This window comes from Pezoporus occidentalis, unplaced genomic scaffold, assembly GCF_034315485.1.
Source record: "Pezoporus occidentalis ecotype Australia unplaced genomic scaffold, CSIRO_AGI_Poc_V1 ctg175, whole genome shotgun sequence".
In the NCBI taxonomy this organism is placed as follows: Eukaryota; Metazoa; Chordata; class Aves; order Psittaciformes; family Psittacidae; genus Pezoporus; species Pezoporus occidentalis.
The window spans coordinates 1195076-1212204 of NW_026913586.1; the positions used below are offsets into that span (position 1 = coordinate 1195076).

The window sequence follows — 17129 nt, forward strand, 5'->3', positions numbered from 1 at the left end:
AACAGGAAATTTGGCCCACCCCTTTTGAAGAGATGGTGCAAACTTTGCCTCCAGTCTTGGGGAGATTTAGAGCTCACCCAGCCCCTGAGTTTCCTTGCTGGCCATCCCCAGGATAGAACAGCAGGGAAGGAAGCAAAGGTGCCCTCACTCCCTGAAATACCCCTAGCCCCAAAGCAGGCTCACACTGTTTTGACCCAATCCACAGCATATATTAGATACTGGCGAGAGGCAGCTTGCAGATGTGGGTTGAAAAGCCTGTGTTCAGGTCTCCCTACCACTGTCCCAGGGGTGTGTGCTGGGGAGAAGCTCCCCATGTCCACAGTCCCCATTGTGGTCAGGGAAGGATCACCATGTCCCTGTGGGCCGCAGGGTGTCTGTGTTGCTGTGCCAATACTAATTCTCCCTCTCTCTTTCTCTTTCTCTCTCCCATATTTTTGGTTTCATCTAGGTGGCTTCACCATCACAGGTATGGATTTCTGCTCTCCCCCCACCCCTCCTTACCCTCTTCTTAATGTCCATATGCTTACCCTGCTCTTTCCTCTTGGTTTCCTCTTTGCTTTTGTTCTGCCCTGGAGGAAAACTCTGGAAGGGTAAGAAGGTGCCATGCCACAGCCGGTCACACTAACAGTGTCCTTTCACGGAGTGCTCTGCCTGCCACATGCACTTAACCCACCTCAGGGAGAGTGAGCCATCACCCCTGCAATGACAGGCAGCCCCCCTCCATCTCTTGGAGAAGGGAGGGCTTCTCCATTTGGTCCAGCCCTCCCTGCTGCCCAAACAAGAGGTGTGCGCAGGACTCTGCACGGAGCAGGAAGCCTGTCCTCACAGTGCCTGAGCACTGTGGGAGGTGTGGGACCACATAGAACCATAGATGATGGAATCAGCTAGGTTGACCTTTAAGATCATTAAGTCCAACTGTTCCCCAGCACTGTCAAGTCCACCACTAACCCATGCCACTAAGGCCTTATCTACACAGTTTTTGAACACTTCCAGGGATGGTGATTCCACCACTGCCCTAGGCAGCCTGTTCCAATGCCTGAGCACCCTCTCGGCGAAAAATGTTTTCCTAATATCCAATCTAAACCTGCCCTACTGCAGCTTGAGGCTGCTTCAGGTACTCATCCCCTGCTCTTACCACCAGTGAGACCTGGCAGCAAGGTTTGCTCCTTCGTCATTAGCCAGCTGAGCATCTGTCATTAGGCCAAGCACTTCAGGAGGAGAAGGTTCCAGGTCCCACATATTGCAGAGCAGTCCTTCAGGAGCCCTGGAAAAAATAACTCAGACTAACAAGGCTCTGGCCATAGGGTCAGTCCCTTTGACCATCAGGAGAAGGGGCTTTTTTGGTGGTTTGGTGCTGTCTGTGCAACCAAGAAGCAGCAACATTAACACTGTGTGAAGTAGGAGTAGTTTACTAACCACATGGCAGTGGCTTGTGTGGGGTGTACGGTCCCTCCTGCTGATCTCCTGCTGATCGCTTTGATAGGCAAACCCATCTTCAGGAAGGTCCAGCCTAGAGATCATCCTCTTCCTTGCACCGTGATCACCATCCAAGGTACCTGCAGTGTGATGCCCAAGGGCCATGGTGGTCTAACATGGACTGACTGGGGTGTTTGCCTACTGATAGCTTAACTCCTGTCTCAATTGAATCCAGCCCTTCTTAGCCCTGATGTCCTTCTGCTCATTCCTGGGATGGAAGGGGACTCAGTAAGGGTCTATGCAGGGACAGTGACAAAAGCCATGCTGGCTGAGGTCCCCATGTCCCACAGCTTGCATGGATGCCAGTGGAGATGCTGGCCTCCTCCATTGCTCTTGCAGTTCCTCCACTGCCTTGTCTCCCAGGGCATGAGGCCAGGCCATGCCCTGTGCATGGCTCCTCACACCTGTATGGCCCAGCTCTATTTCCTCCAGCCCCAAGACTGCAGCAGGAGTTTCATGCTCTCCAGCTGCCAGCCCTCTTCCTAAGGTAAAGACCTGCTTAGAAGGAGGCAGAGCCAAGATTTCATACCCTTCTCAGCCCTGGGGCTGCTGGCATCTCTCTCTGGTTGTAAAAGGCTGAGAGAAATTAAGTCCATGCTCTGATGCAGACCTGGAAAATAAAGCAGCCTTAGTGATGATCTATCCCCTCTCAGTGTCCCTATGGGACAGACAGCAAGTACCAGTGATAAGCTATTCCCCACCTGTGAGGGTGAACTTCTGAGGTTACAGACCTTACCAGCATTTCCCACCTGTACTACCTTCTCTGTTGCTCCATGACCTGCTCCTTCTCAGCTGCTCTGTCGCTCATGCTCCCACCCGGAGGCTTCCTGACCTTGCCCTCTGATGGGAAGCCAGCTCCAGAGAGTGACCAGCTGGGCCTGGCTCACCTATGGGCTCTTTGATTTGCAGAGGAGAATGAAGAAAAGCATCCCCTGACCAGCAAGGAGGAAGAAGAGCGTCGGATCGCGGAAATGGGGCGCCCGGTCCTGGGGGAGCACACCAAGCTCGAAGTCATCATTGAGGAATCTTACGAGTTCAAGGTACTGTCCATGTCCCTTGTTCCTGTTCTTCCCTTCTCTCCTTTTGGGTTTGCACAGGCAAGCACATTTTTATGGAATCACAGCAAAGCAAGGCAGCTCCTGGCATCAGAAGGTCTCAGAGCAAGACCAAGGGGTGCTTTGAAAGATGGTCAAGTCAAGGCATGATGAAAGGGTGAGGGTCACTCCAGTGAGATGGTGGTGGGTTAAAATACACTCTGTCCATTAGCCCACAGCCATGGTCCTTGGGGGATGATGCCAGACTTTCTGTCCCATTCACAGACTGCTTGTGGTGGTTATTATTATTGTACAAGCACATCAATCTGGTGAGCCTAAGAGCTGACTGGGCTCCAAAATGATGCAGGTGGCTTTAAAATAATAACCTTGTTCTCACAGTGGTGTGCTACCCCCAGGTCTTACTTACAGGCAGTCTTGAGTGAGCCCTGAGCCTGGAACTCCTAGGTAGAGCACAGCTTCTCAAATGGGCATTGATCAAGCCCCAGTTAATGCTTTGATGCTGCTGCTCAGTAAAAATTCTTCCTGAGGCCCTGGCACTTCAGCACCATTTGTTGTTAAACCTTCACTGAGATGGTTCAGACTCTTATCATGAGCAGGTTTCAGGAGGTCTTTTTGAGCAGCACTAAGGGGAATTGCAAGTATTTACATTCGCTTTCACTGCTGGAGTTGTAGGCCAGAGCTTAAAATCTGCTAAGCTTTTTCCATAAGTTTATGGCTGTGAGCAGTAGTGCCAGTGGGTTTTAGCCCAGCATCTCTAGCCCTATAGTCCCTAATTCTCTCCTATGAATCTCCATCTGCAGAACACAGTGGACAAGCTCATTAAGAAGACAAACCTGGCCCTGGTGGTTGGCACAAACAGCTGGAGGGAGCAGTTTATTGAGGCTATTACTGTTAGCGCAGGTGAGTTTGGACCACAACTCCTAGTGAATTATGATCAACCTTGCTTGTGACTCCACTTTGCTATATCATTAATACAGACCATAGTGGAGCAGCCATAGGCAAACCAGGTGGCAGAGTAATTTACAGGGTCTGCATAAATAAGACTGCTGAGTAAAGCCTTTTGTGAGAGCACCTTGTCTGATGTGTAGGAAACCTCCTGCACTGTGTTTGGAAGAGAAACTGCCTGACTGTTGCCAAATGGCAGAGGGGAAAACTCATTTCAGTGGGAGAGATCTGGGAGGCAAATACAATGTTTAAATGTAGAGTGGTATAAATGATGCTGGTGCAGCCAGCAGTGCTTCCCATCCTTGGTGTTCCCCACAGTACCATGTTGTCCTCACCGCAGTAGTGAGGGTGCCAAGCCCCGAAGACAGCCACTGAATCCCAAATCGGTGGACCAAAATTTGCCCTTGATCCCTGGCTTTCAGGAACACCTTCTGCTTCAGCCAGCTGAGGCTGGAGGTTATGGCTCAGCAGGCCAATAGTGGCAGCAGCATGTGATACTTGTGGTTCTATGGATCATATCTGATCATATCTTCCCTCTCTTGGAGAATTGCTTTTCCCTCAGAAATGCCCTGTTATACTGTTCTCACAGGTGCCAGTGCTACAGTTACCAGTATGCCCAGTGTAGCACAAATTAGTATTCCCACATTGAAAGAAAGGAGGCCCCCTCCAGATGTATTTCTAAGAGCTGGAGGTACTATAACTCACTAGCTGGATGTTACAACTTCACAGCCCAGCCTGGGTTGCACACACATTAGGACAAAATCAATGAGCTTAAATTAAACTACTGGGGAATGCAATCTGAGCTCATTTGACTAATTGTGCATTGAAATGCATGGGGAAGCACTCTCCTTTCCTAGCTCAAGCTCTGCTGTACAGGGTAACCTCTGCCCAGCACAACGTAATTAAAAGGGATGGCCCTACCATTCCATTTACCCCTCCACCTCTGAAAATGAGGACAGGACATTGTGCAGCAGCTATCTCCTCAAAATGTGATGTCTCCTCTTGTAGCATAGCTATTCTTAGAGCCTCCAGCCAAAAGCTTCCCATTATTTCGGATACAGCATGAACATATCACACAAGACAGTCCTTGCTGAAGGTTTTGTAGCTCAACTAATCTATGCCAGAATCAATTATTTAATTGCATTCTATATTAAAGCAAAGGTAATCACTGCTACTTGGATCCGATCTCTGTGACACATGTAAAGACTGTAGTCAAGTGAAAGCCCTGTTGCCACCATCAGTGCTAACAGGACGATGAATAAACATATAATAAAAGTGGCATTTTGGGTGGACATGAGCTGTCCCTTGCACTTGGGGAACAGCAGTTTTTATCAGAGATCTGGACCTACTTTTTTTTTGCCAGGATTTAGCTCCTCAAACTTCGTGCTGAGGGTTTAAATTTTTACCTGCATCCCATCATAGAGGGCAGGTGAAAGTCACACTTCAAAAGGTAACATCCCAGCTGAGAAAAGAAACATTAAAACCCCATTTCCCATCCAGTGATCAACTGCTGGCAATGCTGGTCAGGTCTGTGGAAAGGCAGAGCTGGTTCAGGCAGGATTGTGCCACACCGTGGTCAGACCATCCTATGCTGTCCATGGGGCACCAACAGCCCATCAGGTTTCTTCTGGAGCAAAAACATCATGGGGTTTGTGAGCCTGTTCCTGAATGCACCCCTAGGTCACCACTCGACCTCACTCTGCGTTTCAAGTCACCTACACAGGATCTGGGCAGCAATTTGAAAGAGAGATGCTATTGCTGCTTAAGGAAATGATAGACAGATCTGGATGAGTGTTATGACAGTGGCACCCATGTTCATTTTTCAGCCTGTTTTATTATTTCCTTGAAGGTTTATATCCATGACAGTCCTGCTGCCATGCAGCTTGGGAGGGGATTAAAATACCTGCTGCAAAATTACAGCACAGCACAGTGTAGCCTGTCAGTACCAGCCTTTGTGCAATGGGGCAGGGGGGGAGGCCAGCATAAGCTTCCCAGGCTGAAAACTGTTCCTTGTCTTCACAACAATGCACAGGAATAGGATATTTATATCTGCCAAAATAATACCATCATGGCACTGATTCTACTGTTTCTGCCATAGTGAATTTGAAGCTTTCGAGCCAAGCAACGTATCATTTTCCATCAAGTTATTGTAGAGACACCAAGTTTCCCATTGCCTCTGTCTCATCTGTTGGTCTTGGTCTGCAAAGGTGCTTTTAATACAAAAAGAATTGTGCAAAATTTCCCTCCAACAGGGTGCTGGGTAGGAGTTTTCCCTGGTTGGTCATGGCTTTTTTTAACTGAATATTGAAGATGATGTCCATCAGCCAGGTTATGTGTCCCAGGGCTGCACCACCCTCCTGGAGAAAATGTTATCTCCTGATGTTACCACCCAAGCTGCAGTTTGTGGCCATTGCCTCTGTCAGCACAGAAGAGAGTTTGCTTCCTCCTCTCTGCACATGCCCTCCAAGTTGCTGAATGCTGTTGCTTAGTTCCCTCCAACCTCCTTTTCTCCTATTTCCCCAAGCCAGCTGCTTCCACCTCTCCCCATAGGAAACACCTTCCAGGCTCCAGTCATCTTGGGGGCCCCAGTTTGAATGCCTTCTAACTTCAGCCCAGCCCTCATGTGGGATGCCATATGCCCTGTGTACAGAGACATCTGCATTAGGGGTTCCCTCCTCTCTTGCTCCCCGTGGCTCTGTCACTACACTCTCTCCTGCAGCTGCATCTCTGCTGAGAACCCCAAGGATGCTAGCAGAGTGCGAGGTTTACGTATGCTAGAGCTGCCCCAGACCAAGAGCAGGTTGATTCCCCTTACAGGTTACCAAATCTCTTGATCTCTCTTGATCGTGGTCTGAGTGATCCCTGGGCCTTTTGCTTTTCTTGCTACTGTGTGCGGCATGTGCACCAGCAGCTCCCCCAGGAACCCTGCTGTCATGGCACAGAGCCACTATTTAAACACGGGATTCATTGATAGGCACATGCTGGTACACAGCAAAAAGCAAGACCATTTTATCCTCCCTGTGGAGGCTTTATACATCTTGTTACTCAATTAAACATCCACATTGTGAAGGAAGATGTGAAAGGAGAAATGTCCACCCTGGCCAGCAGTGGGGCAGATAAAAACAGCATGGTCTCATTCAAAGGCTTATGCCAGGCTCATCAGTACTGTGGCTGCTGGGAGAAGCAGACTTGAACCCAGTGTCTGGCAAGATGGGACCTTGTCCTCTCATCCACTGTGGTGGAGCAGAGCAAAGGCTCTGGTTTCACTGCGTGCTCTTGGCTACTGTGGAACTTAGTGACTTCTTTCTGCCATCCAGAGGTGTTCTCTGGGGAAGGAGAGCCAAGCTCAGTGGTGCTGTCTGATGGGGATGAACAGCACATTGTGTGCTCATGAGGTAACATATCATGTGTTACCCATTGGTAAGAAGCTCTGCTGACAGCCAGGCAGGGAGATCTGCTGTTCCACATGCTTGGAGGGAAAAAAATGCATTAAAGGCAATGACAAATCACCAACCCAAGTGCAAGGTATGTCTTTAACACAACTTGCAATTGCCTTGGAATCTCCAACATCTGTGGCTTAGAAACCCGTCTTTGTTCCTTGAGGGCTGCAGGAAAACTCCCACTGATTTAATTGGGAAAGTGTCACCTCCTCTTCATGCCCAGGGGTGGTTCCAGCACAAGCAGGAGTATGCAGAATGCATGGGAGCTTTGCCCAGCCTCCCCTAGGATGGGCAAGTCTCATCAGGCACTGGTGGTTTTCTGCAGGTGAAGATGACGATGACGATGAATGTGGGGAGGAGAAGCTGCCCTCCTGCTTTGACTATGTGATGCACTTTCTGACCGTCTTCTGGAAGGTCCTTTTTGCCTTCGTGCCCCCAACAGACTACTGGAATGGCTGGGCTTGCTTCGTTGTCTCCATCCTCATGATCGGCCTCCTGACAGCTTTCATCGGTGACCTGGCATCCCACTTTGGCTGCACCATTGGCTTGAAGGACTCGGTCACCGCGGTCGTGTTTGTCGCGCTGGGGACATCAGTGCCAGGTAAGGCCAACAGCAGGGCTTGTTGTAAAGGTCCATCTCTGTCCAGCCTGGGTTTGGGTCTGGGTTGGAAAAGCTGGGAACAGCAAGGTCCTTGGCTGTGCTGTGCAGGACCCTTGAGGACAGATTTCAGGTGTATGTGGAAGCTGGTTTTCATTCTCAGATGGGCCAGGAGGATTGAACCAAGATGAAATTATTTCAAGGACCTTCCCCTTGCAAAGACTGTGAGGTGTCTGTTTCTGTGGACAGCCTCCATGACATCCACTTTTAGAGTAGGAAATTGGTTTTCCATTAAAATGCTGTCTATGTTGGCAATCCTGCACTTTCTTTCTCAGAATCTGCTCCTTTCACCTTGCCTTCCAGGTGAGTTAGGTACTAGGCCATACTCAGGGCACACTGCCTAGCATGGACACCTTTGTGTGAGACCAGGTTCAGCTTTGGCTCAAATGGATCAAGGTGAGGTTGCTCAAAATGCGACTTATGAAGCCCCCAGAAGGCCCTGACCCCACAAATGTTTGGAGACGTGTCTCCAGTTGAGTGGTCACCCAGCCTCAGAAGACACAGAGATTGAGGACTGACCAGGGAGAGAAAATAACCACGAGTTCCATACCCACATGCTACTTTGTCCTCCCAATGCACATTGACTTGCTGCAACCCAGCCTCCTTTGCTCATCCTCTTCCTCCCATGGGGGCACCTGGAGAGCCACAGAGGCATCACCACTGCCCCACAGCCCCTTTACTGCACTGTAACCAAGGCTGAGAACAAGGGGAATTGCCTTTTCCTTACCTCAGCAGTCAGATGCATTTCCATGAGAGCTTCTTTAAAAAATAAAGCAGCCTTTTGACTTCTTTGCTGCAAATGCCCACTCTCGCTGTGCTTATAGGTGCCCAGCCCCTCCTGTTACATGAAACTGGGTCTTTGTGCCAGGCTGCATTTCACCATCTCGCCTTGGAGCCCCACTGAGGAGTGTAAAGGAAACTCTGTAGAATTAGAAACATGAAATCTGACCTCTCCATTTTCTCTTTCTGAGCTGCCTGTAGCCGAGGTGATCTGGGAGTGCAGACATGTTAAGGATTCATTTCATTGTCAGCTCAGAGAGTTCACCCAGACAAAACCCAGATGCTTATCCCCCTCCTACTCACCCCCCTGCAGATCCAGAGTGTGTTTGGATGTAAAATCAACACTTTTCTATGGTGCAGAGCAGCATCGTGCTGGTCTACTTGACACAAGATCTGCCATATAAAAGGCTAGCTGAGTTTTATCACAGCTCTTTTGCCACCAGTATTAAAGCTGGTGGAGAATTCAGGCAAGCGTACACCCACCTGCATGGTTTTTCTCCCTGTGGGGTGAAAGATGACCACTTGCTTACCAAAGTGTCAGGGTCTGCACAGGGCACTGACTTTAGTGTGGAAAAAGCTTTTGGAGAGACATCATTAAAGCAAACACTAAGACACAAAAAGAAAACTTCAGGAGACCAAATACAAACCACTGTGGCACCCACAAAGCTTTTCCAACCTTTTAAGGTGTTTTGCAAGTCAACAAATTAGTGCATGTGGGAGAAACGGCCAATATAGGGTAGTACTGAGAAGCGTTGTCTCATGCTTGAATCACTGTAGGGCATCTGGGGCCATAGTGGGGGAAGTCCCATATTTCTGGACATTATGATTTCCCTCCTAGGCATTTCTGGACCCTGACTGTCACGCTAGCTCTGGCCAGATGTGCCTTACTTGGGAGTGCATATAGACAGGGCTGTACCTTGTCCCTTTACCCACTATCTTCATTCCCCAAAAGGGACATTCGTCCCCAAGCTGCCTGGTGATGTCCCTCCTTACCTGGCTGTTTTCTGAAGGTTTCTCTCCATCTTCCCTTTACAGACACCTTTGCCAGCAAAGTAGCAGCGACGCAGGACCAGTATGCAGATGCCTCCATCGGGAATGTCACTGGGAGCAATGCCGTGAACGTTTTCCTGGGCATCGGGGTGGCCTGGTCGATCGCAGCCATCTACCATGCGGCGCACGGACAAGCTTTCCAAGTCTCACCTGGCACCCTGGCCTTCTCCGTCACCCTCTTCACCATTTTTGCTTTTATCAGTGTGGGTGTGCTGCTCTACCGGCGGAGACCTGAGATTGGAGGTGAGCTGGGCGGGCCGCGGACTTCCAAGCTGCTCACGTCCTCACTCTTTATCCTCCTCTGGCTCTTGTACATATTCTTCTCATCTCTGGAAGCCTACTGCCACATAAAGGGCTTCTAAAGGGACAATCAGAGATAGTAAATATATGTATATCTATATGTATCTATATAGAATGATATATAGGTATAGATATAGATATAAAGCTGTGTATAATGAACAGAGAAAGAATAAAAGAGATTTGCCATGTTCACACACCTGCTGACGGAAAGCGGCTTTGGAGCATCCTTTGAACTAGGCAGGACCCCAAAGCCAGCAGGACCCCTCCCCGGGCGGCGGCCCCGGCCAGGAGCCCAGCAGCAGGGCCCTCTCTGCAACTCTACCAACAAGAGCAGCTGGTAGCCACCGAGCCCTTCCCCATCGCTCTCTCCTGCCTGCTGGCTCCCCGGGAGGATGGATGCGAAGGCAACCGGGGTGCATCAGTACAGGGAAGGCCAGAGTAGCTGGTAAGAAACAGAGCAGTGGGCGAGGGAAGGAGAGGAAAGTGAGGGTCCTGATGTCCGACCACCATCCGCCTGCCTTCACCACTCGGGAACATCCCCTCTGGCCCTGTTGGAGAGAAGCGAGAGACCGGACTGAAGACAAGGGGAAATTGGGAGCTTTCTAAGGATAGAACACAAACCGTTTTCGTCATTGATTTGGGGTTGGGTTTTTTTGTTTTGTTTTGGCGTGTGTACAAGTAGCATTTCCCCCCACATGCCCCTCACCTCTTCCCCTCCGTGCTTCGGGGATGCGCAGCCGCAACCTCGTGTCCAGTGTCCTAAGCTGAGGCTGTGCGGAGCTGCAGGGGCATTCCTCCTGCCTCATCCGCCTCCTCGGGCATGCTGTCGTGGTACTTGTAACATTTGCATGAATGAAATGAACCCTATCTGTATATAGCATCCTATAGGATAGTCCTTCCAGCCATGTGGATTGAGCATTGCAGATACAAGTGTTTTCTTTTCACCAGGTTTTATTTATTTTAGTTAGTTTAGTTTTGCCATAGGTTTTTTGTTTGTTCATTTGTTTCCTCTTAGTGGGAATATAAGGAGGGAAAGCTGTCCCCATTTATTGCTCTGCATGTGGGTCCACAAGAAGCAATAACAGCCATGCAGATGTAGGTTTTCAGGGGAGGAAAACCCACACTCCAGAGGCTGCAGGCTCTGTCTCCCCATGTGGTTGGGGTTCCCCCACATTGGCCAGTCCAGGACATACTGAAGCTGGTGTGAAGGCTTCCACCATATGCAGGAGGTTTTCACAAGGTCCCAGTGAACCTGAGTGGGATGAGCAGCGGCTGAGCCCAAGGGGAACGAGCGTGACTGGCTCCCAGCACCTTGCCTGCCTCTGCCTTTATAGCTGGTGGCTGCCTCAAAACCCCTTAGCCCCCTGCTATTCCCTGTGTCCCCAGAGGTCTAGTGACAGCCCCTGTTTCTGAGCGTTAAGCCATCAGGATCAGTCCCTAAAGCTGGTCCTTTCCCACAGCCATTTGGAGGCAAAATAATTCAGTGCAAGAGCTGAAGGCTGTACCAAGATCTCCCACACCACTGGGAGCATAACCAGTAAGTGTCCCCCAGGGAAAAAGGCCACATTTTGCACTGTCCAAATCTGCAACCAGTGGGAAGGATGAGACAGGGAGGTGTAACTCAGCATCACCTCCCAACTCCAGTAGTGTGGACTGGGGTAGCGAGCCAAGCCTGGGAAGGTGTGGACATAGAACTCCCCTGCACACGGCACAGGGATGACATTGTGCACTGGTGTTGAGAGATGTCTTCTTTCCCTATGCCCTTTGCCGGGCATCCTGGTGTCCCAGCCAGGCTAATGCCCAGCCTGCACATCCGCTGATGAGCTTTTCCCACCCAGCTGAAAACCACATCTGATGCTTGTACCATAACCAATTGGCTGGGAGTATTTGTACTCATCTTGAACATCTGTGGAAATTTTAATTAACGTGTTGTAAGGTTTTTCTCCAGGAAAATGAAGTTGTGGGTTTGTTTTTTTTTTTTCTTCTCAAACCTTTTTTTCACTTTTGACAAGTTGTTTTTTTTTTTTTTGGGGGGGGGGTCTTTTTGTTTCTCATTGTTTTGAGGGAAGAATCAAACCCAGGCACAGGTTGTTCAGGTTTATGATTACCTTTATGTACAATGATTTCATTTTCATCTGTTTGGCTTCATTGACTTTTCTTTTGTGTGTATTGCCCACCACTATAGGCAGTGAGTCCACTAATTGTGATGATCCTTATAAATGGTACACAATGCACAGACGAATAAAGTTTGTAATGATTCCTGATGGATCCAGTAGTGCTCCTGCATATTCTCTGTGGAAAACCCTCCCCTCCCATTGTCTCCCCTTTTGTTACACCCATCTCTTCTTTACTTATTGGTTTGCCTTCACTGTGTTTCTGCCACTGATGGGAGGCAAACATGCCTCCGCACGCCTGCTCTTGTCCCATCTCACAGCTTTCCTCCTGCTCCATCTCCATTGTGCCTCGGGCTTGGTGTGCTGCGGTACAGACAGGGCTCGCAGGCCACCCAGCTCTCAGAGGGATGCAGGACCCGGGGGCAAAGCTGCAGGGCAACTGAGTTTCTCCTGTGCTGGGTCTCCCATCAGTGCTGGCTTGCCCTAGATTGAGGGAGAGCCATACATATGGTACTCAGCAGCTCTTTCTGCTTCTGTCTTCTAGTTACATAGAACTGCTTCTGCTGTTTCAGCCTCAAGGTGACTTGCACTACATTAAGCCACTAGCTAAGGATAAGTGGGAATGCAAGAGATGCACTACCAGGACAGGGTCTGTGGGTGCAAACAGAGATCTGAGACACCCCATGAAGTTGCTGAGCAAAGCTGGAGCTGGTCTGCTCTGGGCAGCTTCCTGCCCATGCTTCAGTCCAGAAGCCATGGGCTGTTTCTGATCCACATGGCCACATGTTTTCTGAGCCAGCAGTGAGGAGGAGAAAAGCCTCCGCATAGCCAGGGATGTTGCTCCTTCTTGTGTTTCATCCAGCATCTGTTGAAGTGTCCTGAGATAAACCCTCCCTAGGATGCTTCCAAGGTCCCGCTCTGACAGCTGAACTCAAACAGCAGCTCCAGAGATAGGTCCCAGGCAAGTGCTGCCTTCATCTGGTGGGGCTCCCCTTGCTCCTCCCAGTGTGATGCACATGCTTGGAGTGCATGTTCCTGGGGGTCTGCCCATGCTCCTGCCCCTCCACTATGCAGGGTCAGGATGAGACCACACAGCCAGTCACACTGACACCACCAGCAGGGCCTGACTTTCAAGCTCCAGGCTGGACACATGCCACCAAGCAGAAAGAGAGAGGATAGGAGGTGGTTGATTTCGTTGCAGTGTGACCGTGTTTGTAAAGGCCCAGAGGCAGTAAAATTCCCATTGTGAAGGGATGCACGGCAGAGCAGGTAACGCACCCCAGCAGCCAGAGGATTTAACATCATCTCTAGGATGCTCTCGCGCAAACCTGGCCCTTCCCCACACTCTATGCTGCTTCTTGGAGCTATGCCACTAGCCCCACGATGCCTGTGGGTTCTCAGCACCCTCCAGGATGAGTGCAGGTCAAGCTCCAATGCTCATCAAGCCGCAGGCGAGCACAGCTGGTCACATCCACGTGCTTCTCCCAGGCAGTGAATCACAGAAGCAAAGCAGCTCTCCTGACCCAGTAATTACATCTGCTGAAAGGTGATGTTGGTATTTTACTCTCATCATTTGCTTCTTCAGAATGAATTGCTGTTGCTGAAGTCATTAACAAGTCAAACCGGGCTTGTGCAGCAGCTCGGTTTAACAGGCAGTAAATAACTGTTGTGCTCAGAGAGCTTTCCGAAGGGAATGATGGAGCATTGCTTGCTTAGGACAAGGCCTAAATCACACAGTAAACACCAGCCTTGTTTATGCAATTATTCTCGGCCAGCCATGTGCTTTCTGGCGTCTTTAACAAGCTTGTGAAAGCATGGTGTGTATTTGCCCAGGAGGAGCCACGGATGAGCAGCGATCTTTCTACCTGGCTGCCACCTTCCATGCTGAGGAGGGGAAGGACCTCTCCACCAAGCCCCAGCCTGTGTTTGCAAGGGTGTAATGCCTGCCTTTCTGCACCAACCTCATCTTTAAACCAAACCCTCCGAAGGCAAAAGCAAACTGCCCTCCTCCACGAGACACCTGCAGCTGGCAGCAAGGAGCACAGCCCCAGCATGGGGTGCATCTTGCCCTCACACCCACCCTGTGGGGCACCTGCCTCTCCATGTCCCCTCTCTGATGCCAGTGTTTTCCCATCTCTGCCAGCCTCTCCTTCCCCTTCCAGAAGAGAAAGGCATGGGGTACCTCTGATAAAGCTCCACGCTCAGGGAGGTTTCCAGAAACAGCACTTTAAACCCTCAGCCTCTGTCCATTCACCTGCCCCAGCTGCTCTCACCCCCTCTTATCACCCGATTAGCCAAAGGCAAACCTCTCCATGGAAGAGGATGCAGCATGGCACAATGGACATTCAGAGGCCGACATCCAAATAAATCAACAGGATACTGCAAAGTGCCTGCGGACAAATGGAAGGAGCGCACAGAGCAGTGACAGCCCTGAGCATCTTGGCAAAACCATATCCCCAGCTCTTCAGGGGCCAATGGGAATGGAGGCAAATCCCAGGCACAACCTAAACACATGGAAAAGGTGCAAAAGAGCCCGGGACTCTGAAAGTCGCTGGTGCCAATAGGAGCCACAAACCAGCAGCATCTCATGGCTGAGCCTATCCAAACTACTAGCTCCTACCTGCCCCTGTGCCAGGGCAGAGAGGGAACCACTTGCTCCAGAGATGTAAATCCCTTGTCTCCAAACAACATTTCTGCTCATGTGTCCCCCATTTCCAGCAGTGGCTCTGGAGCAAGGGCAGGTTGCAAGAGTCATTTGTGCATCCTTCCCCCTGCTTTCATCACTTCCTTAAAGGACAATAGGGAAAAGGGAGGCTTTGAGCCCTTTCTGGTAACGAGTGTGGATGGAGGCTATAAACTCACCATGCTATTTCTGCTACAGGCAGGGAAAGGAGAAACAGAGCCCGTGTGTTATTGTTACAGCTATTTTTAAATGCTTGGGTCAGAATCAAGTGCAATGGCAGTGGGGGCCATATACGTACCTAAGGAGGACGCTCAGCTGCATTCCAGGAGGGCAGAGCTGGGCATGGCCAGAAAGTGACGGAAAGAGGGAAAACTTAATGCCAAGGGTATTATTCCAGGAGAAATCCCTGTGTTATTTTTGCGTTGGCTTTGGCACCATTTTGAGAAGCATGTTTATGGAGCACAGGGAACCTCTCTGGCCTCTCCGAGCATGTGATGACCGACCACACACACATGTACACAGTGCACCCTGTTTATCTTGTGAAAATCTGACTTGCACAGGAAAGCATCCAAAGGCATCCGTATTCTTGCAAAAAGCACTAGGGGACAATAAATACAGTGAGATTCCTCACCTTTTAAGGACTTGAGCCTGCCTCCTTTTGGAACTAGAGGTGCCAAGAGCCTTTCATCAGCCAGCAACACCCCTCATGCAGAGGGAACGGACATTGCAAAGGGAAAGGGCCCATCTGGACAAGCTGTTATCAGCAAAGATACCCAGAAGACTGCTGTTACTGACAGGATTTGCTGCCTATGACACGTCCCTGAGAGCATCTAAGGAGTCTCCATAGTGTCTTATCTCTCTGGAGCACCTCAAGAATGGCCAGCCCTTCCTCTGAGCACCCAGGGCCCCCAGGGTAGTTCACTGCTCTCTCCTGCACCCCCCCTTGGCTCCTTCCCACCCTCCCAAAGTGAACATCAACGTGGGGCTCCCCTCTCTTGGGGAGATGTCAGTGGGATGCCCAGCATCAGAGGGCACAGGGAAGGGTAAAGTGCTGTGGGGTCCCACCCAGACCTGGAAACCCCATTTTAGTCACTGCCACAGCATGTCTCCCCCATGTAGCCAGCTACTGTAGCTACAGACATGCATCTTCATTTCTACACAGCTATAGCAGAGCCTCTAGCATTTTTGGCTGTCTATGGGTACCAACCCCAGGCGGTATTTTTATCTATTTGATTCAAAAAAGCCCTTGTCAACAGTACTGCATTAGGACAGCTCTTGGACATCCCAGAACACACATAACCCAGCCCCAGCAGGTAGTGCTGGGAAGGAGCAATGCACCAGGAACATATATGCTACCTGATGCTGTGGTCCTCCAGCATCCACATAGAGCTATCTCAAGGCCCCACAGAGGCTGACTGATCAAGGAGATAATCCAGCGTGGGCTTTCTTTGTGCTGGTCGCCCATGTAGAGCCTCTTCACATGCCCTCTTCCTTCAGGCTCCCTGCAGAGGAGCCTTCTTTTTTTCCTCCTGCCCCACAACTGGAGCTTCCATTTGAGTGAAGTCTCCCCTCCCACTGGACCAAACAGCAGTGCTTGTTAGCTCAGGCTGTCTGTATCTCAGGGCAAAGATTAACCACTCCAGAAGGCATCTTGGATTTGAGCTCCTGCAAGCAAAGGACCATGCAAGTTTCCATGCATCAGAGGCAAACTTAAACTTCAGCATGCTGAGCCCTTCCTGCTCATCACCCAGGCACCATCACAGCTGCTACCCACAGGCACTGATTTTTATCATGCTGCTGTCCCTCACTCATGAGTTTTTTGGAGTTTAAACATTTCTGCTTTATTTCCACCATTATCAAGTCCCACAGAGGCTCAAACTCCACCCCAACCCTTTCTCTACGCTTCCAGAGCAAACTAATTTGAACTGGGGGCTCAAGGTCCACCTCAACTCCTTTCTTTCAGAATGAAGCCTGTTCTTGGTGCTCTAAATTCTCTAACACTTATCTATCTACCTGCCTACAAAACTTTCCTGCCCCTGCTTAAAATGGGTAGAGTTTAAGTAAAGAAAGTTGCAATGGCTTGGGGTGCTTATCCACACTTAGAGCTCCTGAACCCTTGCAGGACACAGAGTACTGCCACAGGGCATTTTCCTTGCCCCTCCTGACCTCTTTATTGAGGTTGGGTTAATTTCTAGCCCAGATGAATCGTCTACAGATGAAGGCATGGCGAGACCTGCATGGAAATACAACCTTGCTCTGCTCCTCTGTTTTCTTGACAGCCCATGGCACTGTCATCACCCAGAGCTTGTGCCCCTCTGCCCCAGCCCAAAGCGCCCAGCAGGCTCCTTGCTTACAGAAATGTGAGTTCCTGGCAGATGAACTTCTTTCTTTGCAGAAATACTTAGAAACGTGGGGAGTTGCTGAGTCACTGCTAAACTGCTGCACTAGCACAAGAAAGATTGGATCCTGGAGGTGCCAACGTGTTGCTATCAGACTCATTTGGGACTGTTACTAAAGGCTTTTGCAAACCAGTGGGTTTGTGACTCCCATGTATGTAGGGACGTGCACAATTGGATTTCTCCATGCTTGGTGTGATGCTGTCTCCCTCGCCCCTTGCTTTCAGCTATA

The 17129-nt window shown here is 50.1% G+C and overlaps 1 protein-coding gene across 7 annotated transcripts in view; it reads left to right on the top strand.

Moving 5' to 3' along the window:
- Positions 1–9914, top strand: part of SLC8A1 (solute carrier family 8 member A1) — a 113831-nt gene extending 103917 nt beyond the window's left edge. For 4 of the 7 annotated variants that reach the window (XM_062614343.1, XM_062614345.1, XM_062614344.1 and 1 more), the window contains 5 exons: positions 449–466; positions 2386–2516; positions 3332–3431; positions 7242–7517; positions 9390–9914. In XM_062614343.1, coding sequence (XP_062470327.1) covers positions 449–466; positions 2386–2516; positions 3332–3431; positions 7242–7517; positions 9390–9766 — 902 coding nt within the window. In that variant the 3' untranslated portion in view covers positions 9767–9914. Of the gene's footprint in view, positions 1–448; positions 467–575; positions 591–1483; positions 1553–2385; positions 2517–3331; positions 3432–7241; positions 7518–9389 lie in introns of all 7 variants that reach the window. The other 3 variants (XM_062614347.1, XM_062614348.1, XM_062614349.1) reach the window with 2 other exon arrangements.
- The last annotated feature ends 7215 nt before the right edge of the window (positions 9915–17129 follow it).